Source organism: Leptinotarsa decemlineata, unplaced genomic scaffold (genome assembly GCF_025532065.1).
Source record: "Leptinotarsa decemlineata unplaced genomic scaffold, Ldec_3_MD MMD2_P_RNA_scaffold_4, whole genome shotgun sequence".
In the NCBI taxonomy this organism is placed as follows: domain Eukaryota; kingdom Metazoa; phylum Arthropoda; class Insecta; order Coleoptera; family Chrysomelidae; genus Leptinotarsa; species Leptinotarsa decemlineata.
Window position 1 is genome coordinate 3,965,936 of NW_027412531.1, and position 26,156 is coordinate 3,992,091.

Here is a 26,156-nt window from a genome sequence, read left to right on the forward strand (position 1 = left end):
ATCATATCAATCAAATCACTTTTTGATAACAACATTCTGATGAAATTATACCGACAGTTCAACTTCACGATTGACTAAAAATTTCAATATTCATTTGCAGCCAAATATTTTGTTCTGTCATTTGCCAGACTACTTGATTTCCAATAAATATTTCATTCGCTGAAAGGTTGTTTTAGATCGAAAGAATATGGCACAAATTCCGAGATTTTTGAAATTATTGTAACTATTCAAGAACGTCCATTTTGTGGTGTAATTCGCAACTTGTTTATCTAGCAACAGGTAATTTTAGGAATGGGCGATATTTTAAGGAAAGGGTATTTTTTGTATATTCTTATCAGTCGTCAAATGGATTTCGCTTTAAAAAAATGACCATTTTTCGAAAGAAATGCTCATTTAAGAAAAACTATTGAACTTAGCCATAGGGAATACTTAATGAAATTTGTAGAGGTTTCGTTGGCGCTTCTTATGGATCAATAATATACAGGGTGTTCCATTTAATACAAGGAAGATTTTGCAAATTTTCATTTACAATATTTGGCAAGCGGTTTTTCATACCCTGTATATCACAGGTCGATTTCAGATATATCGTTTGATAGAGTTACCAATGTAGAATATTCGACCAAAAAAAAATTCCAACTGGACTTGGCACCACTTTATAATTTCAAATATTCTGAGTGACGAATATTGGAAAAAAAAACCTGTCATGCTAGATATCTCGAAAACCATCAATATTTTCGAAGTGCAGATATACATAAAGTTTATTTTATTTTCTATGAAGAAACCGAAAAAGCGATAAAAAATATAGGTTGCCATTTAAAAAGACACAGTTGTGATCCGCCCAGAAAAAATCGAACACCCTGTGTGACCGCCAATATTTTTAGTTTGTCGAGCTCGAGCAATAAGGTAATATTATAGAAAATTAGATTCCTATCTGCTTCCTATATAGAGATATGGAACACCGCGCCACTGTTGCAGGACCCTGTATATATATATATATATATATATATATATATATATATATATATATATATATATATATATATATATATATATATATAAAAATAGAGATTTTATCGAGTGTGCATGATATAAATAAAAAATTAAACAATTTGTGGACACAACACTCAAAAAAGGGGGTCAAACCGCGGACACATGTTTCTGGCTATTGGCCTCATCAGCGCGGTGCAGCCAAGTGTAAAGATGGGAAACACTTGTTTGCCGAAATCAGGAAACAACACAAACGCACGAGTCAACAACAGGAGCCAACCGCACATTTGTGGTTCCAGTTAGAAGACCTAGAATTCCCAGACTACATCTAACATGACCACGGAGGCAGCTATAGCTACCTGCGTGACATCCGGGTCCAGGATAAATACAAATAGAGATTTTATCGACTTTAGGTCGGTGATGGTCACTATCTTACACTGACGAGTGGCTAATGACCCCGAAAACGGCCTGCAAGTGTGCCCGTTCCAAAATTGAAGGTCGACTCTTTCAGTTGTATTGCCAATTGTATATGCAGGAAATTTTCTGTGAAGATTCCTGCACTGATGCCTGTCGGATATAATCTGACGCCCTTCGTGGTATTACCCAGGGGAGTAGTTGTTTTCTGATAGGCGTCAGTCCATTCAACCTTCTGTGTAGGTACAGTGTGACCCATTTTTAATGGAAACACCCCCCTAAAATTTGAAGTTGTAAACCGATTTTAATAATTTTTTTTGAAATGTCAAGTACTAAAAGGTCTACCTTGGGACAAAATTTGAAATGTTTATTAAAGTTTCAGGGCATACTAAGATATTTTTTCTTAGTCGAAAATCGGGATTTTTCATTAGCGATTTTTTTATTGAAAAAATCACTACGCCAATGGATTCAGAGTCTAAACAGGTGGGACCAAAATTTCATGAAAAAATATTCATTATTAACAAAGTTATGACAACTCAAAAATTCGAAAACTCACACAGCTAACAGTCACAAAAAACACCCCATATCAACAGATATAGCCATGAGAATATTTTTTTTATGATTTCAACAATAAAGTGCCGCCAGATGAAAAAAAACAAATAGCGTAAATATTTTTAATGAAAATAACGGAATTACATTCAAGTTTTCACGCAAATTAACTAAAACTATGACCTAATATTTCAATTTAAATCTTAGTTGCCATGGAAATGATATTACAGTTTGACACTTGTGAAAGATTTGAGTGTACTATTGAGAGCAATATTCACCTTACAGTTCTTCGAATTATTTTGTGTCATGGCTGCAAGATTGAGCGTAAGAGAGAAAATTGAAATTGTACGCCTTTCGGGAGATGACGTTAGAAGTGCTAGAGAGGTTTGTAGAGTATTTAATGAGAAACATCCAGATCGTTTTCGTATTAGCTGCGGTACGGTAAATAAAATAAATAAAATATTCAATGCAACTGGTGCAGTATCAAAAATGATGTTGAAAAGTAATCCTGTACAAAGACGAAACAGGAATAACAGGAATGATCAAATCATTTTAGATTATTTCGAAAATTATCCTAATGCCAGTATAAGGAATGTCACTTTAGATTTGAATATTCCACGAGAAACTATTCGGAGATGTCTCAAGGCGAAGAATATTAAACCTTTCAAGCCTAAATTTTTACACACACTTCAAGATGGCGACAAAGCAAGACGCCTGGAATATTGTTTATGGGCCCAAGGGGAATATTCAAACAATAGAAATTTCCTAAAAAATATTATATATACCGACGAAGCCACTTTCACTACAAATGGAGTAGTGTCATCACAGAATTGTCGCTATTGGGCAGCGGATAATCCTAACTGGGTAATAAACTGTAAAAGCCAGTATTTCCAAAAAATCAACGTCTGGTGTGGGATATTGAACGAACGAATTATTGGTCCTGTCTTTTTTGAGGAGAACATTAATGCGCAGAGGTTTCTAGAATTTTTAAACACAGAGTTTTGAGATGCTATTACGAGCTGCCAATCAATGAACGATCAAATTTAATTGTCCAGTTAGATGGGTGTTCAGTTCGTTATGCCAGAGCTGTGAGGCAATGGCTTAACGAACATTTTCCAAACCGATGGATAGGCCGTGGTAGTCCGTGGCCACCCAGATCTCCAGACCTCACAGTTTTGGACTTTTTTTTCTGGGGACTTCTCACACAAAAGGTTTACAAAAACCGCTCAAGAGATAGAAATGAACTTTGTGCAGGAATTCGACAGGTATGTGCAGATATTAGCCCTCAAGAACTAAGGAACGTAATCAGAAACATTCGTAAGCGCTACGACACATGTATCGAAATACGTGGTGGATTAGTAGAGGCTCCTAGAATATGAGTTAGGATTAATTGTTGCACTGAATCGAAACATTTCAATAATTAGTTATTAATTACGATCATTAAAATTTTTTGCTTCATTGTTAGTTGAATTGTGTGAATGTAATTCCGTTATTTTTATTAAAAATATTTACGCTATTTGTTTTTTTTTCATCTCGCGGCACTTTATTGTTGAAATCATAAAAAAAAAATGATATATTGTGACTGTTGGCTGTGTGAGTTTTTGAATTTTTGAGTTGTCATAACTTTGTTGATAATGAATATTTTGTCATGAAATTTTGGTCACACCTATTTAGAGGCACTCTGAATCCAGTGGCGTAGTGATTTATTCCATAAAAAAATCGCTAATAAAAAATCCCGATTTTCGATAAGAAAAAATATCGAAGTATGCCCTGAAACTTTAATAAATATTTCAAATTTTGTCCCAAAGTAGACCTTTCAGTACTTGACATTTGAAAAAAAATCATTAAAATCGATTTACAACTTCAAATTTTAGGGGGGTGTTTCCATTAAAAATGGGTCACACTGTATATCTGAGACTGGGTTGAACATTAAAAGTTCATTTCTTTAGATTTGTTTACTGCCAGTCTTCAAGCATAGCCCACTAACTAATGAGAAAGTCTAAGTGGAAAACTCAAAATTTTTACGTTCGCCTCCCTACCCACCTTTATCCTAAATATTTTCTTCCTTATAGTACAATGCAGTACAGTAAAACTGCTGTGTAGTATCGTGATAACATAAACACCATTATATAACGACTACGGATAATATTAAACTCTGCGGTTCGATGTGTATCACCTTCGCCGTCTTCAAAGGAAGTAAAACCACGAATCGAGTAACCAATTGCTAGAACGCGACGTCTGCATGCTTTGGAGGGAATTCCATTATCCATGCCGAAGGCACAGACTTGGCCTTAACACTTTATATAAAAACGGATAAATCGTTGACTTATGTTTCAGTCTAAATCATTGGTGATTAGGATTTACCTCGCGGGGTTAGCCTGATCGAACGGTTCGCGTTTCTTTGTTGTTTATGTGTTAAAATCCGCGATTTTCCTTTTTCAAAAATGACACCTCACCAGGAAAAAGTTTTAGAAATTTCTTCATCGGACTCAAAATCCTTGGAACTGGAGTTGGGTCAAAACAAGAATGGATTCGTTAACGAAGCCTTCGTCGGTGATAAGAGTGATAATGAAAAAGAAAAAGAGGTTGCACAAAACGAGAAAAACGAAGAACCCTTTGAATTCGACGATTTGTTGCCACACGTAGGCGAGTTCGGAATGTATCAAAAAATCCTGTTTTTGATGATGATTCCTTTCGCATTTTCTGTGGCGTTTGTTTACTTTTCGCAGATTTTCATGACAATTGTTCCTAATCATTGGTGTTGGATACCGGAGCTCGCAAATTTGACAGCGGAGGAAAGGTAAATATTTTTGTTATTTATTGCATCAAAAAGTTGGTTCTGATGATTAATATTCTATTCATTTTGCTGTCCGCGAGGTATCTACAAAACCGAAATAACAAACTAACTTTATTGATAAAAGAATTGGTATATTATCAGAAATATCTGACGATTAATGTTATTACGAGTGATAAAAGTCTTGAAATAACTTTCATTTATAATTATCAATTACTTCAAAGAAATTGTAAATCCAGAATTCAAAATCCAACTTTTTCATAATTTGGAAACGAGAAATACCAAAAAATGTTAAAAAAACTCTGCCTTTTTCTAGAGAAGAAGTGGGTCCCCGAATCTTTGAAATATCGTCACAAAAACTACGCAGTTTTTTATTTTGTCACAAAGTTTCGGTATATTAGTGAATTTAGGAATAATTTGGGTAAATTCCGGGGAGTAACAATTCGAAACTGCCATAATATTCAGGAAAAGTTGACAAATTAGCGAATATAGAATTTTTTTGATATTTTTGTTAGTTTTATGTAACAACAAATGGTGAAGAGTTCAATGTTTTTGATTATATGAAGAAAAATTCCCAATTGATAAGCTGGATGTAACCAGAGTACTGAACATTTCAGTTGAAAGGCTGTTTTTCAATGTAATTTTTTTTCTAATTCACGGACCCGTTACTTGTTGAAAATCAATAACGTCATTCATTACAATGATTACAAATTTTCACAACAAATAATTTTTTTTTTCAATATCTACAACACTACAACAGTAGCTTCCTCACTTGGACTGTTGTAGTTAAACGTGTAATAAAAAAATTTGATATAGTTTAAAAAACTAAAAAACACGCTTTCCAAGAACATCGAACTAAAAAGTTGAAAATGAGTTTTTTAAAAATAAGCTGGAAACAATAACGAACGAAAAATACTAATATTATTGTGAAAAAAGCGACGGGTGCTTGATATACAAAAAATATGGCACAAAGCGCCCACGCTTTTTTTACATAAATACTAGTATTTTTCGATCGTTATTGTTTTAAGCTTATTTGAAAAAAAATATTTTCAACTTTTTATAGTATGATGTTCTTTAAAAGCGTGTTTTTTAGTCTTTCTAAACTATATTTATTTTATCTATAATTTGGGATCAATTAGCCGTATATTGTTTAGAGAAATGACCATTGATGTTTTCCGATTCCGGAGAGGGAGCCTGAAAATCACCTACCAAGCGCAGCTAAAAAAAATACTTTTTTGAAATGAAAAAATACATCTAAAGTGAGTTAGGATTATATCGAGGATGTTACGTACAGCGCCATCTGCCCGCGAATAGATGAAGCAATAATGTCGATAATTCTGTCAAATACAGATCCCGAGCATTCAAACGGGAAAGAAGAGTTACAAACAAACATACATACAGGTAAAGCTAATATAAAGCGTGTAAAGTAATTTATATATTGTGTACATTTCTAGTTATGATCATGAATAATTTTGTGGTTCAGGTAGACTTCTTTATAAGTTTCGGAAATATTCAGTCAGCATTTTATTCGTTTTCGTCATATTTTATTGGGGAATCCATTTTTCGTGATCGTATACGAAGTAAATAGTATAGAAAATAGAATATTTCATTATTAATCATCTTTTTGATAAACAATGAATTTGAAATGTATTACGGTAAGCATACTTTTGGTGACTGGTGACTGGTGAAAAAATCATCTACAAATGATGATCCAAAAAATTATGAAAAATTTAAAACAGTGAAACGAAACTGCTTGATATTTTTATAATTTATTAAAATTTGTGTTGATTTTTAATTCGATATAGAACTGTACTAAGTAATCCAAAAGTTGTTTATGAATCGATGTTAAATATCTTACATTTTCTATTTCCATTCTAAAATCTATTTCTGATTACGATTTTATCCAACAACTTCACATCATTGTAAATGTTAACAACTGGAGTCATTGTTATTAATGGAAGCCATTTTACATGGGAGACAGGCTAATAGGTCGGTCGGCTATCATATAGTTCATTTTACTCTTGACAGATTAGTTGTTGACGAAAAGAACCTTTTGAAACTTGAAACTGAAACATTTTTCTTGTTTATTGGTGGAGAAGAAAGTGCAGATTTAAAAAAGCTTTTTCTGCTCATTCATTTCAATGTTCAGTAAAAAATTGAATTGAATAAATAGTATGTTTATTACAATCACACTCATTCAGTCATATTTTTTGTAGACATTGAAATTATATACCTAATCGCTAGTTATAAATACAATTTCGTATTTGTGAAGTATACTACTCCACTGGGAATAATTGTCTGATTTGGTTCAGGAGACCCACAAGTATTTGTTTCCCTAGGTTAAGGTACTAGCAAAAAAAGCAGCATATGAAAAACTATTTCATTATAGTTATTTGTTTATGCCACATTCATATTTAATGTAATCACTGATATATCAAAAACTTGCACTGTGCCGAAAAGAAAATTCCGGTATTTGGGACGAGGCTTAACTGCATCAGTACCAGGTAATGAGAGAGATTAGAATTTTAAACTGGCATCTGCACTGTATGTATTACAATTTTTTTGTCGAAGTAGTCTATGAACAATATACAGGGTCCTGCAACAGTGACGCGGTGTTCCATATCTCTATTCAGGAAACAGATAGGAATCTAAATTTCTATAATATCACCTTATTACTTGAGCTCGACAAAATAAAAATATTGGCGGTCACACAGGGTGTTCAATTTTTTCTGGGCGGATCCCAACTGTGTTTTTTCAAATGGCAACCTATATTTTTTAACGTTTTTTCGGTTTCTACATAGAAAATAAAAGACACTTTATGTATATCTTCACTTCGAAAATATTGACCGTTTTCGAGATATCTACTTAGCATGACAGTTTTTTTTTTAATATTCGTCACTCAAAATATTCGAAACATAAAGTTGTGCCAAGTCCAATTGAATTTTTTTTGGTCAAATATTCTACATTGGTAACTCTCTCAAACGATATCTGAAACCTACCTGTGATATACAGGGTATGAAAAACCGCTTGCCACATATTGTAAATAAACATTTGCAGAAACTTCCTTATTTTAAATGGAACACCCTATATATTATTGATCCATAAGGAGCGCCAACAAAACCTCTACATATTTCATCGAGTATTCCCTATGGCTAGGTTCGATAGTTTTTCTTAAAAAAGCATTTCATTCGAAAAATGGTCGTTCTTCCCATTTCTTCGCCATAAACTCGATGAAAGACTTTTTTCAAAGCGAAATCCATTTGACGACTGATAAAAATGTACAAAAGTTAACTTGTTTCAATTTTATATATTATAGCGTGTCCTATAATTTTCTAATTTTTTTTCCAAAAATGACAACTCTCTATTTTATCGCCATAATATCAATAATTTTTTTACTGTGAAATCCATATGTGACGGCTGTGATCGAGATATATGTTATGTTTATAACACATTTATTCTCTAAATAGAACACTGTGCAATTTCTTCATTTGATGCATAGTTTTTGTCCAAGCCTTTCCTTAAAATATCGCCCCATGCCTAAAATCACCTCTTGCTAGATAAACAAGTTTTGAATTACACCGCAAAATGTACGTTCTTGAATAAATACAATAATTTCAATAATCTCGAAATTTGTGCCATATTTTTTTGGTCTAAAACAACCTTCAGCGAATAAAATAAAATTAAACGATTTGTTGAAACTGAATGTATCAATTATTCTAAACATGAGCGCATCAAGCCAGCTACTAATGAAGATAATGATTTGCAAGTTCTTCTTACTGTTGAAGAAGATCCTAGTAGGAGTCAACGACAAATTGGTGAAATAGTGGATATAAGTGAGAGATCAGTGCAACGAGTTTTGAAGAAACATCGCTTTCATCCATCACATACTACTGTATGCCGATTTTGAGGAAAGAGTGAGATTTTGCAATTGGGCCATGGGAAAAATTCGTCGAAACGAATATTTTTTCAATAACATTTTATGGTCGGATAAATCGACATTCCATAATAATGGATTCGTGAATCGACATAATTACCATTATTATTCAACAGAAAATCCCCCCTTATTGAGACAGGTGGACTATCAACATAGGTGGTCGATAAATGTCTGGGGAGGCATCATTGGAGAATATGTAATTGGTCCATACTTTTTTCAGGGACATAAGAATGGAAAAATGTATGTGCACCTGCTCACTATTCGGCAAGAGTTAGAGATCATCTAAATGAAGTATTTCCCAATAAATGTATAGGACGGAATGGGCCTGTACGGTGGCCCGCTACATCACCAGATTTAACAAAACTGGATTTTTTCTTATGGGGATACATAAAAAATATGGTTTACGTCGAGCCACCGAGCCACCAGCTTCTTCCGAAAATATGCGACTTAGAATAACGAATGCTTTTGGCAGCATTACACCAGCTGTCTTGCGCAGGATAGAACAGTCCTTCAAACATAGACTTCAGCTCTGCATTCAAGAAAATGGAAGACATGTAGAACATATTTTATAAAAGTTTCATTATCAACCTTCATTAAACTCTTCCTTTTTCAGTGTTGTAGTTTATCAGTTGACAAATTCAAATATCTAGAACTTAAGCCCTGAATTCATGAATATACACCATAACATGAAAAAAAAATTAGTAATATTCATAATGTTTTTTTATTTAATCTTGTTTGGTTTGATATTGCACGATTTATGGAAAAAATTCTGCATCCAATGAAAAAAATAATTTTCCATTTAGAAAAATGTGATAGGTACATACATTTATTTCGTAAAAAATATTCGTTTGGACACGCTATAACGTACCAAGTTGAAACAAGATATCTTTTGTATATTCTTATCAGTGGTCAAATGGACATCGAGTTTATGGCGTAGAAATAGAAAGAACGACCATTTTTCGAAAAAAATGCTTATTTAAGAATAGCTATTGAACCTAGCCATAGAAAATACTCGATGAAATTTGTAGAGGTTTCGTTGGCGCTCCTTATGGATCAATAATATACAGGGTGTTCCATTTAAAATAAGGAAGATTATTTACAATATGTGGCAAGCGGTTTTTCATACCCTGTATATCACAGGTAGATTTCAGATATATCGTTCGAGAGAGTTACCAATGTAGAATATTTGACAAAAAAAAATTCTATTGGACTTGGCACAACTTTATAATTTCAAATATTCTGAGCGACGAATATTGGAAAAAAAACCTGTCATGCTAGATATCTCGAAAATCGTCAAAATTTTCGGAGTAAAGATATACGTAAAGTATTTTTTATTTTCTATGTAGAAATCGAAAAAGCAATAAAAAATATAGGTTGCTATTTAAAAAAACACAGTTGGGATCCGCCCAGAAAAAATTGAACACCCTATGTGACCGCCAATATTTTTATTTTGTCGAGCTCGTGCAATGAGGTAATATTATAGAAATTTAGATCCCTATCTGATTCCTAAATTGAGATATGGAACACCGCGCCACTGTTGCAAGACCCTGTATACTCATGGGTCAGACGATACATTTTTATTGAGTATTCTCTCAGTGCTAGGAATCGTACGTTAAAAGGAAAGACCTCGTTCGCCGGAGGGCAACCATTTAAATATATATCATTACAATTCTTTTTGAATTCCTTGTCTTTGGGTGATTTTCAGTTACTTACCGTACAATGTAATTTTGAAAATTATTGTGGAATTATTGTACTTAACAGTGTGTTTGAGTTTTTACTACTGATTTTCACATTGATTTCGAAAGGATACACAAACTTCCTATTGATCAAATCAATATATTTTCAAAAGTACAGGAATCGTACTTGGAACTGAACTGGAAGTTTCGACTTCTGTGAATTGTGGTTAGTACGAGGACAGCAGCTGGTCAATGGAAAAAGCTTTCACAAACCAATAACATAAATTGCCAATGACCACGGTTTTTGTATTGTTTTTGATGACTAGGATCACATTTCTGATATGACCCATTTCCCGAATAAATTTAATATTATTTACTATTAAAAATAGAAACCGATAACTTTTTGCATGAGCCGTTTTTTCAAATTCAATTGTCTTCCATTGAGATAAGAGGGGTTTTGTATATGCATTCAAACTACGAAAATATGTTTGTTAGTTTTTTGCTGCTTTAAAGACGGTTAATACATAATCACTTGCTCTTCGAATGTATGGCTACAGAGCTATTATAATGCCATCGGCAGTTTTTTTTTTCAAGGTAATATCTCAGCTATATATTTCCTGATGAAAGGCTATCGATGACCCTGAGAACAAAAAGAATTATTTCATTCGATTTAATCAGCTACCCGGAAAAGTAGTGATGTATGTTGAGTTGTTCCATGTTTCTCCCTTATATTTGAAAATCATATATTTAAGATATCATCAGTAGGAACGCTACACAATATAATATATGAAAAAGTTACGATATAAAATTTTACTTACATGACACTTGTCTTATTACCTCATCATCATCGTTCTGGATGATATTACAAGATGGAAGACTAATTTCATTAATAACAGTGCGACTTTATGACAGGGATAAGTCAAATCCATTAATGTCATGATGACAGTATGTAAATACATTCATACGCTTATTTGATCTGATTTCAGCCATATGAATCTTGTTCAAGTTGAAAGGGGTATATTTTTAGAAGAAATTAGTTATTGGGAAAAAACTCTCAAAGAAACAAAGATGTGTAGATCTTGCATAGAAGTTTCTTGCAGATACAAAATGAAATAAAAATCCCTTTTTAACCCTTTCGCTGCGTAAAGCGCACATGCGCGCCTTCCCGGTTCTTTGTAAACTGCGTATGGCGCTCTTAAGCGTCCTGTGTATATGGATATTTATCCAATATTTAAAATGTGACGCAGTTTCAGGAGATTCAGCAAACTTTGTCCGCATTTTTTTTAAAGCTAACTACTGTTTATAGATGGCGTCGCGTCTCAATAATTCACATAGTTAATGTTTAGGTTAGGTTTTTAGTTTCGAGTCTGTTCATTGTGATTATAAATTTAATTGTTTGTATTTGTATTATAATGGACGATATAAATAAAGCTGGGTCTTCAGGTGTAGAAAGACGTAAGACTGTGCGAGTGAAAAATGAACAAAAACTGACTGTTGAGGAAATGATGCAGTTTTTATATAATTCAGATTCAGATGATGAGTATGAGAACGAATGTGATGTAGATAACAGTAAGTAGATAAATTTCATAATAAATATGTGGTTTGAAATTAATATTTTTAGTTCGAATTGAAAATGTTTCTGAAAGTGACTCTTCAGGAACTGATACTGAGGATGATGTAGAGAACATTTAAATATGATTGTCTCACTAACTAACAGTTATGCAATTGAAGTCCTTACTACCAGCAGAGGATGTGACCGTTCAAGGATTTCTATTTGGAAGGACCTTTCAGTATGGAAGGTTGTATGCCTAACATACAAGACTACTACAAGGAAAATAGACTATTCTCGACTTGTTTTTCTACGTACATGACAGAGTAGGGACCGCTATTTGCTTATAATGAGATGTCTTCACTTTACCAAAAATGAAAATGAACCAGTCCCAGTAGATCGTTTATATAAAATAAGACCACTGCTAGATCATTTTAACAATAAAATGAAGAGAGTATACTACCCAGGCAAATATTTATCTCTTGACGAGTCTATGATTCTGTGGAAAGGGAAACTGCTATTCAAGCAATATATCCCTAAGAAACGGCATAAATATGGAGTAAAGCTTTATATGCTGACAGAAGCCGATTCTACAATTTTAGACGTCCATATATATGCTGGTGCAGGTGATATAACAGACGGTAAGTCTCACACAGAAAGAGTAGTACTCCACCTAATGCGCAATTTTTTCGACCATGGACGTTCGGTCCATATGGACAACTATTACAACTTGGCAAAATTACTACTGGATAGAAATACTTTTTGTACAGGCACTCTAAGAAAAGATAGAAAAGGCTGTCCGAAAAATGTCGTAGACGCAAAGTTAAAAAAAGGCCAGACCAAAAGTATGTACCGAAACAATGTAATGATTGGCAAATGGCGAGATAAGAGAGATATAATATACATATCTACTGAATATCTACTTAGAAATAGACGAGGGGATGAGAAAGTTAAGGCACTACCAGTCGTTCAATATAATAAATATATGGGCGGAGTAGATCTTCAAGACCAAATGTCTTCTTATTATCCGCCGGCACGCAAAACTTTACGTTGGTAGAAAAAAATTGGCATACATATGTTTCACCTATATTTGCAGAATGCTCATAAATTGTATAATGAGCACCATGGAAAGAATAGGAAAATAGCATTTTATAAGTTTCGATTGTCACTATTTGAAAAGTTGTTACCAGAAAAATGTCAAGAAGCAGAAACTTTTTCAGGTGTAAACCACATACCTTCAAAAATTGAGTTACGTAATGAACATGGGAAAACTCTTAGAAAAAAATGTCGGATTTGCAATAAAGAGAAGATTCGTAAAGATACTATATATCATTGTGTAGAATGTACCGATAAACCTGGCCTCTGCTTAGGGATTTGTTTCAAAGAATATCATGTAATAATATAGAGAGACATCATTTCGTCAAAAAAAGTTAATAATTTGCATATTTTTATTTTACAGTTTTATATTCCTGTTTTTATGAATAAAATTTTAGTTCATATCAAAAAATTTGTATTCGATTCACAAGAATTTTTATCAAGCGCACTAATGCGTCCTCCGCATTCTTGAAAGAAATTCTTCGAAAACTGCATACAGCGCACATGCGCGTCTTGCAAACATTCAGGACAAATTTATTAGAGTCGGTTTCAATACATGTATAAAAAACAATGGTTAAACAAATATCGAGTTTAGTTTTAAAAAACTATTGCCGCATCGGTCAGCGGTATGCATTCATTTGACGCAGCGGAAGGGTTTTAAACAACTGCATTTATGTGCTCGATTCCAATTTCTATTAATAATTTTCAGCAATTAAGATAATATTAAAGTATAGTTATAAAACCCAATGATGAACCAATGATTTTATTTTGAATGAAAACTAAGATCCATATGCTCAATAGCAATTATGCAGAGTTTTTATAAAAAATGTTCACTGTGTTTTATTATATTAGCTCTTGGACCAGCATGTGAAGTAATTTTTCCTTGATCAGCCTGTACCGTGGGAAACCAGTAAATTTTCTGATATATATGTACCTACGTGTGATACATACGTGTGAAACATACGTGTCTTAAACATGCTATTGTAGTTCCTGTTCAGAAGAACATAATCTTCAACTACAGAGGTATTGCATTGCTATCTTCATTTTTAAAAATTTTCGAAAAATCCTATCTCAACAGACTTTTATACTTCTTTAAAAAGTATAACCTACTCGCAAAGAGTCAATATGTATTTCAATCTGGTTTATCAACCCAATATATCATTCTGAAAATCGTAACATCTCAACAGGTGTTCCTCAAGGTAATGTCCTGGGTCCTACTCTCTTTCTCTTATTCGTCAACGACATCTCTAATAATAATCAACAACATTGTACTGTACAGTTTGCTGATGACACGCCATTATTATCGAGTTCATCTTCTTGTGAAGGGTTATCTGACCAGATTGATATTGCAGTTGCTAATATGCTCAATTACTGCGCCAGAAACGGCCTCGTTCTGAATAGCAATAAATCAAATACCATTGTTTTTTCGCTTAGAGAAATGGACTGCAGTATATTGGTTAGAGCTAATACTGAATCTATTGTGTAGAAAAAATCAGTCAAATTCTTAGGGTTTAACATTGACTCCCAATTATCCTGGAATGATCATATTGACTCTATTTCTATTAAATTATCCAAGCATTGTTTCGTTATTTGGAATCTCAGAAATTCTGTCCACATCAATATTTTATTGAGTTATTACTATGTATATGTTCACTGAAGTCTAAATTATTGCTTAGTCTGCTACGGTAGCTGAAGCAAATTGAATGATCTGTTGATTGCTCAAAAAAAGATACTAAGAACCATGTGTTTTGAAAAATATGGTGATTCTTGTTAGGAATTATTCATTAAGGAATTATTCCTATACAGAAACACTTTTTCCTATTCATTTTGTATTCCACACATTCGTTATGGAATTGAATCATATATCATTCACAGGATTCCTACACAATATAGTAAATGAAAGAAGTGAAATTTCATTTACTTGGAACACAGTCATCCTCACCGAAAGTTTACTTTATTCATTTACGATGTTGTGTAGGAATCCTGTGAATAAAATCTGATTCAATTCCATAACGAATGTTTGGAATACAAACTGAATATGTGAAAGTGTTTTTGTATAGGAATCACACTTCTAAAGGTGTGTTCGTAGGGGGGCAACAGCTAGTTAACAGAAAAACAGATTTGTGAAATCAGTGTTTTTTTTTGTATGATTCAATGTTCATAATATTCGCTTCGAATATATTTCACTTTTATGTAATTCAATGTTTATATGAAGGTAGCTGTTTAGAGACGGTTTTTCCTTCTAAAAGTTACTTCTTTGCATGATCTACACATCTTTGTATAAAGTTACTTTTAAATTGGAATATAAACTGAATAGAGAAAAGTGTTTTTGTATGCACGTTAAAAGGTAAGACCTCGTAAGTCCTTAGCTCGCAGAAGTTTCGACTTTTGACAGTTGTCGTTCGTAGGGGGACGACAGCTGGTTAACGGAAAAACCGATTTGGTGTAATTAAATGTTTATATGAAAATAGCTGTTTCGAGACGGCTTATTCTTTCAGCTTGTTTCTATAATAATAATAATAATAATTTTTTCATCAGTCAATTACAATACATAAATATAAAATGGAGTATATGGAGTACAATATATCTTGATGAATAAACACATACTTCCACTGAGGGTGAAATTTTGTGTGTGGGTAAATCACAGAACAATAACAAAATAGAACAATTATGATGATTGAAAACAATATGGGTAAAAAATATTAGGATTCAGATATCAAATATAATGAAATTACCATTTATGTTTCACAGTTTTTGTATAAATCAAACACTAGAATAAATTAGGACAAAAACAGTCACTGAATAAAATAAACATCTGAAAACGTATGAAAAATGAAATCAAATTAACATTCATTATTCACAATTTTGTATAAATGAAAACTACAGTAAATTAGTATAAATTAGTAGAATAAAATACACTCAATATAAAATAAACACTACAAACATCTGAAAGTACAATCTCTACATAAAAAAAAGCATTTAAAATTTTCTTTTTTTTTATTCTTCTATAATTTTTCGTATTTTCTTTCTATCTGAAAGTTCAAGTTCTTTGCATGATCTACACATATTTGTATAGAGTTACTTTTTTTGTAATTGATTGCTTCCTTTCTTTGGAAGATTCTCACATTTTTTGTATCAAGATAAAGAAGTAGAAAGGCAAAACCTTTCTTTCTCAAATATTTTCCTCGTCAACTTGACTTTCAAAGAATTAGTTCAATAGCAATGATAATAAGTTTATTTAACAAACTTATCATCAATGATTATGAAAAATTTTAGGTTTTGGATAGATAACTTATTCATACATCATCCAGTTTATCCAGTTTGTGTCTGCATAATCTATACAGTGCATTTCTTTAATGTCTGCCCCCCTTTATTTTTTGAACAAGTCAACTCAAAACATTGAAATTTGGGATAATGAGATTAATGCATGAATACTTCATTTTGAAGTAAAATTGACAGACGAAACTTTCAAAATTGTTGACGTAGTACCTTTCTACTAGTAAAACCGAAAACTAAATGAGAATATTCTAACTGAACAATGATGTTCATTGTCGTAGTGATATTTTTTGTCGTTTTTATAAAAAAAAAATAACTTAACAAATCGGGTTGTTGGAATTGCCATATGGCAGATAAAAAGGAATAATTCTAGAAATATCGATATTAATGTGTTTGTCTTCAGGAAATCATTAAATGTTCTGCCATTTTGTATTAAGTGAAGATATTGACTTCATATTCTAGGGTTGTGAAGTATTCATCAGTAGGTTCAAAATGACGTGTCACAAGTTTGTGATCAAATGTTTTTTCCCAGATGGCGCCCAGTCGCCATCTTGAAAGTTTCATCTGTTAATTTCACTTCAAAATAAAGTATTCATGCATTAATTTCATTATCCCCTTCATAAAATAAAAGGGGGAGACATTAAAGAAATGCACTGTATATCTTTGAATAGAGTTAATTTTTTGAAATTAATTCCTTTTTTTCTTTGGAAGATTCCCACATTTTTTGTATAAAGATGGAGAAGTAGAAAGCCAAAACCTTCCTTTCCGAAAAATCTCTTAAAAATATACCCCTTTCAATTTATCATCGTTATGTTATCAAAGGAACCGTTGTCGCATGGTGTATACCTCCCAAGAAAAACAAAAAATTGTCAAAGTGACATTTAGTTTAAACATTTCTGCGAAAAATTAAATTTGTTCATTCAACAAAAGTCTCTCAGATTTCATGTTGTCAAAGTATTGTTGAACGGAAATTATGCGTTGTTTGAAAGATAACGCTGGATCGAAAGTGGAAGGAAAAGCAGTTTTCAAAGTTGAATTATGTGATATTTGAATGTTCTTTCAGTCGAATTTCTGATCGAGAACAGTTCCTTCGCTTAAATATTTCCAAAATATAGCCGACGTTTCAAAACAATGAAAGTGGTAGTGGAGGTACTTTACCTCTCATTAGTTTCAGTTCCAGGCAATTATAATAATATTATATTAATGATCATTGGCATATTTGTGTGGTACCAACAGCAGTGTCGAAAATATGTTTCATCGGATAACTTTATTCAATTCCTATTCATAAGTAGACTTTAAGTAGTCAATTGGTTGAATAATGATGACAAACTTTCAAAAGAAATATCTCTTGAATAATGAGGTTGTGATAGGTAGCGATTGATGAGTTATTGATACCAGAAAAAAATTATTGCTTTCTATTTCTTCATCTTTAAACAAAAAAATGTGGGAATCCTTCAAAGGAAAGGAAAAAGTAACCAATTCCAAAATAAACTCGTTACAAATATACGTAGATCGTGCAAAAAAGTAAGTTTCAGACACAAACTGAAAGAAAAAGCCCTTTCAAAACACCTACATCTCAAAACATTTACTACATTATGAAAATATAAGTCACCTTATCAAATCATATTTTTTTATTCGAGTATAAGTTCACGCTCTAATTACGATCGAGGAATGAAGTGATTAAATTAATTAAAGGTATATACATCCTCCTGAGCATTGGTTTGAAAAATCTTTGTACTTTTAATATGGGTGAGCCAGTCAGGTAGAAAGTTCTATGAAGGTTAGCTAACCTTGCTTTTAATGAATTTACTATTGAGTCCCACTGAGTTTCTGTTTGAGTGTTCTTTCCATCTATATAGAACGTCTTTTTGGTGGTAACTTCATTGAAAGAGATCTGATTTTGTTTTTTTTTGTATAATTGATATTGAATTCATTGTTTCCATCAGATGATTGATTTTCTCGATGCTCCAGAACTTGATCTGTACCAAGACCAAGATATTCGTTATACGGTTTTTATAATGACGATTGTAAGCACTTCGCAAAAGGACATGAAATGAATTCTAAATTCTAGTGAATTGTGATCAGCTAGGAAACATATGTTTCTCTCAAAATTAGACTTTCTTGGCTACAAAATCCTGTTAATATCTCATTTATTCTTATTCAGTATATTGTGGTGAACTTTATCAGAACATATACTTTGTGCCTGCCCCGCTGGGGACCGAATCAGGTTCTTAGAGTTCGGCAGATCCGTACTCTTACCATCTGACCTGAAACACCACTCACCATATAAACTAATCGGTTTCATTAAGAAGCTGAGTTTATTTGGTCGACTGTGAATAGGTATGAGCCACATTAAACCCTTGCGGGTTGTGGTGGAGCTCGAATAGACCCGCTCACTTTGGACCTAACCTAACCTAACCTTCAAATTATTGAAGAATCTGAAATTGAGAGAGATATGATTGACTAATATTATCATATTATACACAGAACTTTTCACGATGAGCGTTAATTAGACTCTTCTAGCAAACCAGACAACGAATCAACCTGAAAATTCTACTTATACATAAATTAGTATGAACTACACGCCTAAAATAATTTAGACGATGCGGCATTGCTGTTTCTACCATTTTTAAATGGAACACCCCAATATAATATCATATATTGATTTCTTATAACTTTTTCAACATCTTCATTTACTATTTTCTTATATATCTGTTACCGTTTAGAAGATATAAATCAATTTCGATTTATTTCTACCAAACAAATTTAGACGATGCGTTATTGCCGTTTCTACCATTTTCAAATGGAACACCCTAATATAATATCATATATTGATTTCTTATAACTTTTTCAACAACTTTATTTACTATTTTCTTATATATCTGTTACCGTTTAGAAGATATAAATCAATTTCGATTTATTTCTACCAAACAAATTTAGACGATGCGGCATTGCCGTTTCTACCATTTTCAAATGGAACACCCTAATATAATAACATACATTGATTTCTTATAACTTTTTCAACAACTTCATTTACTATTTTCTTATATATCTGTTACCGTTTAGAAGATATAAATTAATTTGGATTTATTTCTACCAAACAAATTTAGACCATGCGGCATTGCCGATTCTACCATTTTCAAATGGAACACCCTAATATAATAACATACATTGATTTCATATAACTTTTTCAACAACTTTATTTACTATTTTCTTATATATCTGTTACCGTTTAGAAGATATAAATTAATTTCGATTTATTTCTACCAAACAAATTTAGACGATGCGGCATTGCCGTTTCTACCATTTTCAAATGGAACACCCTAACATAATATCATATATTGATTTCTTATAACTTTTTCAACAACTTTATTTACTATTTTCTTATATATCTGTTACCGTTTAGAAGATATAAATTAATTTCGATTTATTTCTACCAAACATGTACCTTTATAAATGCGGATAAGCTTAAACTCTCCGGTACTAAGATAACCAAATTCCAAATGGAGTGGAGTAATACCATGAGGTCTGGTTTGCCGGAAACGTCTAATTAACGCTCATCGTGAAAAGCCCTGTACATATATATGAATTCACAAAATACTTATTCGAACAAAGAAGAAATGCAACTTCGAACCAAGTTCAGAGTTGTGGGAAGTTGTTTTTTGAGGTGATCACTAACAGAAAGCCGAGCTTCGGAAACAATAAAATTCTCGTCGTTTCAACCAACTTTCCAAGTTGAAGTCCTGATTAATTGAAATGATATGACGTTTCTAACACATTTCGTATAAATTTAAGCTATATCTATATCTCAAGAATCGAGATTAGCTGTTTTTTAAACCAATTGATTTGAATGTTAGTTCTGAATCATTTTTAAGACAATCAATTAAGGATCATATAAATTGTTTGAAAATTATGAGGACAATGCTTTCAATAAAAGTGCCATTAAAACAATTGAACAATTCTCAACCTCTGTGGCATTAGATCATGGATGTTTTAATAAATAGAAAAAATTATAAATGCTAAGTTGTCACGAAAGTGTTAAATTTCAAGAAGTTCTGATTCATTAAAATGATAATATGTTTTTAATACATTTTGTATCAATTTTAGCTATCTATATGTATATTTTAAGAATCGAGATATTGGTTGTTTTTTAAACCAATTGATTTGAATTTTAGTTCTGAATCATCTTTAATACCATTAATTAAGGATCATATAAATTGTTCGAAAATTATTTTTTATTATTATTTATTTATTTAAAAAATATGAAATCCTAATATACATACAGGTCCAAAAAGGTTAAAATAGTATATAAAAATATTAAAATAGTATAAACATTCTTCTAACAATAAAATACAATCCTCCGGAAAACAACGATTTCATAGATTGTTTTGTTCTTGTGTTGTAGTCATGAATTTGATTATTGTACCTAATGAAGGAATCAAAATACGTTGGTAATAATTTTCTGGTTGATTTATAGATAAATATCATACTTGAGTAATACAGTTTATCTTCCATATCATACCACTTGAGTGGACTCAGTATGCATTGAATAGAGAAGTGTATCTATTACATTTTAAGATGATTCTCAAACCTCGATTTTGCAGTTTCTGTAACTTCTGTATATTGATTTCATCTGAAAGATAAAGCAGAGTGGAACAATAATCAAAATGGGGCTGTATAATGGTTCTGTAAATTGTTATTGATATGATATGATATGATGTTATTGTTATTGATATGAATGATATAACTGATCACGTGATGGTATTTTGCGATATTCATTTCGAAGGTGAAGATACTTATGATAACTTAATTTTGTTTTAGAAATTTCAATCATGAATTTTTTTCTCAAGATGCTGCTAACTTACCATGGGGTGATATTGTGACTATGCAAGATATTAATTCCAAAGTAAATTTTCTCAACGAATGCATCATTATGCTTTTTGACAAACATGCTCCAATTTGCACTGTAAACAGAAAACATAAAGCATCCCCGTATATAACTTATAATATCAAATTGATGATGAAAACACGTGATAGAGCTCATGCCAAATATCTTAAAGAAAAGACAGCAGCCGCTAGACAGTACTATGTAACTTTACGCAACTACGTCAATGACGCAATGAAACGTGAAAAAACAGCATATATACAATTTGTTTTGAACAAAAATTAAAACAATTCAAAAATGACATGGAGAAATCTTGCAGATTGGGGTGTTACTACAAAATCATCCTCGCAATCCAATAGCCTGCCAATAGAACTACGTAGACCTGAAGAAATCAATGACTATTTTTTAAACGTGGCTGGACATTCGAAAGTAAATAATAACAATCTTTCATTCTACAATAATAATAAATTGAACGCTCCTATAAATTTTTCCCTCACCGATATATGTGATGATGATATTTTGACTGCTATCAAAGAAATAAAATGTAATGCTTTAGCTATTGACAATATAAATATCAAAATGATTTCTTCAGTGATACCACACTGTATCGATGAAGTTGAACGCATTTTCAACGAGTCCTTCAGACAGGGTATTTTTCCAGATGTTTGGAAGGTTGCTAATATAATTCCAATTCCGAAAAAGAATGCACCTACCACGTTCAGTGACCTACGCCGTATCAGCATTCTGCCCGCATTCTCTAAAATATTCGAGAAAAATGTGTCCCATCAAGTAAGAGGTTTTCTTGAAGAAAATCGAATAGTCCCGTAGAAGCAGACTGCCCTCTTGAAAGTAATCGACGATCTTGCGAGATTCAGAAATCAATCAAAAGTCGCCATTTTAGTACTGCTTGATCAAAGTAAAGCTTACGATTTGGTCAATTTCGATTTACTCATCAGCAAGCTCAAGTTCATAGGATTCGATGACATTTCTCTTAAATGGATAACGATCTATCTCACAGGCCGATCACAGAGGATCAAACTGGATGATTATTCATGGTCATCCCTAAAAGAAACAATATCAGGGGTACCACAGGGAAGTATTTTAAGGCCCTTGATGTTTTCAGTGTTTATTTTTGATTGCCTCACTTTCTTATCACATTGTCAAGTATATCTATACGTAGATGTACTTTTCATAACACTGATAAATGGAGTTGCGTGGCCAATATAAACACAGATTCGCACAAAACATTCCTATACTCGGAGAATCATGGACCGAAAATCAATCCAAATAAAACTTTGGCCTTATGCATAGGGTCTCAAAGACAAATAGTAGAAACTCAGTGTAACTTTAGGCTCACTCTCGATAACGCAGACATTGACTGGGTAGAGAATGCTAAAAATCTTGGCGTAATCATAGATAGCTCTTTGTCTTTCCACGAACATGTGACAAACATTTTCAAAGTATCATTCTTCAAACTCAAATCGCTATATAAATTCAAGTATCAGTTATCAGAAGAGATGAAACTCAGGTTAGTTAAAACTCTTATTTACCCCCATATCGAGTATTGTTGTTCGGTGTATTACAATTTTTTGCCGCAATATAACAAACAGAAGTTACAACCTAAACAAAATGCCTGCATGCGATTCGTATGCTGTATACCATATGGTGAACATGTCACCCCATTTTTGTTAAAAATGAAGGAGCTGAATTTGAGATACAGAGTCCAATATTTGATAAAAATGTTTATGTTTAAGTTGTTTCAAACTAAAACACCTAGTTATTTATATAGTTTACTAAGCAGGCATTCTGACATATTCGATTCGAGAATTAACTCATTCAACATACCTAGACACCGTACTTCCAAATTCCAATGATGTTTTTCTTATATAGCCCCCTCCTATCTGAATGAAATTTCACCCCTTTTAAATCATAATATTCATCAATTTAAGAAAGAAATAAAATCAAAGATGCTTACTGCTCAGTGCTAATTTGAAAGATATAAAATTCAATGTACGGTAGTGCAATGAACTTGTTGAATTGACCAAAATAATGTTAAGAAAATTAAGAGTTATTAGCAACTAGATGATGTATTATTTTTTCTCTTCTCTATCATTGTTATAGTACTAAATAAGTATGTTTATAATTATTTTCTTATACTTAATGTATGATTTTTGGGAAGGGTGGAAGATAGCCTTTGGCTAACCCTTTTCCTTTTATGTATAAATGTATTTTTATGTATAATAAACGATATTATTATTATTATTATTTTTGAAAACATAGAAACTTCCGATGAAATCCTGGGGAAAAAATAGTTTTTTTAATATCTTCTTACAAATGTAGTGATAGGGTGCATTGAGTGTTAGTGATGCACCCAACACGAAGCCTAAATACTTGAATTCTGACACTCATTCAATTTTGTCTCCCTCCACTTCGAGTTGAAGCTTTTCGTAGTCAATTGATTTCATTTTATGTTTCTCACGAATTATCATTGATTTGGTTTTATTTCTTATTAATTTTCAGTTTATTTTCGTTTAAATATGTTTCAGTTTTTTTCAACACTCGATTCATGCGCTCCACTGTTTCTACAGCGTCATGTCTATAGCATGCAAGTAACGTGTTATGAGGACCATGCTTTCAATAAAAGTGTCATTAAAACAATTCTTAACCTCTATGGCATTAGATAATGATGTTTAAATAGTTAAAAAAAAGCATAAATGCTAAGTTGTCACAAAACTGTTGAAAATGACGAGTGCAAACGCGGTTGCAACCTTGAAGATAAGCGGTAGGGTGGGTTATATATACCTACCAGAGTTTGTTGAAGAAAACCATACCTATATATACGTTCCTGGTAATTTCGATGAAGGCCCTTAAACTATTTCTCTTCACAGACTTACACTCTCGAAAGCAAATTTACCATAATAGTCTGGTTCACATGTACTCGATTTAGCTCTTTTTTGTGACATTTTTCAGCCCTGTCCAAAAATTACGACCAAGGTATCATTCGATTCGTATTTTTGCCTAGACAGTTTAAGGAAATGTCCGAAAACGCGCCGATGAAAATTACAAAAGTTAAGTGAAAAAAAATGGGGCTTTAGTTTTTTCTTTCTTAATATCTCAGAAAATTTTCGAAATTTTGGAAATTTGAAAAAAGATTTGAAAAGATCAATGAATTTGCGTAAAAAAAGTCCCGACTGTCGAAACTGTATCTCGATTATTTATAATTTTTACAGAGCCCTGAAAATAAAACCAAAAGCGGGTAGTCTGGCTTCCGCTCGCCTTTCGACACTCTGACATAAAAACAAAAAAAAATATTTTATTGAATGTAAATATTAAGGAATGAAAAAATTCATGTAATGTTGGGATACATCAATAAACAATAATTCGCAGTCAAAAAATTTTTATCCCAATTTTAACGTTAATTATAAATTTGTTAATTAATAACTTTTTCTGAATTGAAACTTAAAAGTTAATATGAAAATCCCTATAATTTTCAAACTAAAACCCTGGCATTTTTTTCCTTTGATGAAGTTATCCTTGATAGGCAAAAAAATTGATTACCATTGCCAAAATAAAAAAAATTGTTATTTTCTATTTTTTTATTAACAATTGAAAATTATAATTTTATAAAAAATACATTACATTTTTTTTAATTTTCATTGTTTCAATGTCTCATAGCTAAAAACTAATTAATAATAGTTTTTTTAAAATGTTTTACAGCTATTGTTAATACATTTATTATAAACAAATACATTGATTATAAGCAATTCGAATTTTTTTTGCATTATGTTAATTGAAAAAAAACATGATTTGAAAAAAATGGTTTCTTAAATTACTTTGTTACTAAAAAATGCGTTTGTTGATCAACAATCGTTTTTTGCAACTAAATATTAAAATTAAGGAACCGTTTTTTTTAAACATAAATTCTATTGTTCTTTAAGGTTTAAAAAAAATTTTAATTTTTTTTAATTGTTCATTTAAAATAAAATGTTATGAACAAATTATTATTATTATTTTTTCAATACTTTGTTCTATAATAAAAGTAACTATATGTTTTTTTCTAATTTATTCTATTTTTTATATTGTTTTTAATATTGTGATACCTTGATACTTGACATAATCGTGAATAATCAAAATCCTCGGAGCCACGTGATGAAGAACGAAATGTAGAAGGTTCTATAATGGGGACAGGTAGCTATGAAATAGGCATAACATCCTAAATTTTTGATTGCCAGGTCACTAAACTAGAATAAATACGAATTTTTAAATAATCTAGATAGATTTCTTCAACAAAACACCGATTACATTAATATACAGTCATTCATTGGCGATATTAACATTGATAATAAGTTTAATACAGAAATTTCGAATTTTTATATGAATACTATATCTTCTTGTGTATTCCTATACTTTATAAATGAGTATAAAAAGTAATAACTCACGATCCTGCATAGAACACTGACGTGGCGCCGTTGAATGAAAGTATGAAGACGAATAAATTATTTACAGATAAAAATGAACTGAATATAAATGCAATAAAACAAGATTGTCTGAAATTTACTCTTCAGACAATGTGTATCAAGCAACTAGCCTTCTTTTTGAAATAATACAAAAAATAACTGCTAATAATACTAACAAAATATAACTTCAAAGATCACAGATAAAGAGAAATTCTTGGATTACGAAGTTATTGATTGAATCAGTCGAAAGAACAATAAACTTCATAGGAAAATAAGACAAAATCCAACTTTCGAAAATGAACATGACTATAACAAACACAAAAATGATTTTGGTGAATTGATAAATAAGGTCGAAAAAAAATATTAACAAGAACAACTTGAAATAAATAGAACATATCCCAAAACTCTCTGGAAATCTGTAAATAACATCGCAAACAAAAAAATAAACAAAACAAAAAACAGTAAAATAAAAACAGATACCGCCAAACAGATAATATATCCAGATTCTTTTAAGATATATGCAAACATATTTGAAAAATC

At 31.7% G+C, this 26,156-nt stretch overlaps 1 protein-coding gene and 1 long non-coding RNA gene across 3 annotated transcripts in view; one reads left to right on the forward strand and one right to left on the reverse strand.

Moving 5' to 3' along the window:
- LOC111516393 (organic cation transporter protein) overlaps positions 1 to 26,156 on the forward strand; it is a 171,332-nt gene that overhangs the window by 57,136 nt on the left and 88,040 nt on the right. Inside the window, exon 1 of one of the 2 annotated variants that reach the window (XM_074186697.1) lies at positions 4,225 to 4,750. The exons of the other annotated variant lie outside the window; for it this stretch is intronic. Within the exon in view, the coding sequence (XP_074042798.1) occupies positions 4,395 to 4,750 (356 nt within the window). The 5' untranslated portion in view covers positions 4,225 to 4,394. Of the gene's footprint in view, positions 1 to 4,224; positions 4,751 to 26,156 lie in introns of those variants that run through there. 2 annotated transcript variants of the gene reach the window in all.
- On the reverse strand, positions 10,838 to 11,294 carry LOC111513735 (uncharacterized). The gene is made up of 2 exons (XR_002723258.2): positions 11,173 to 11,294; positions 10,838 to 10,994 (listed from the first exon to the last, which is right to left on the reverse strand). It is a non-coding gene; the product is annotated as an uncharacterized lncRNA (long non-coding RNA).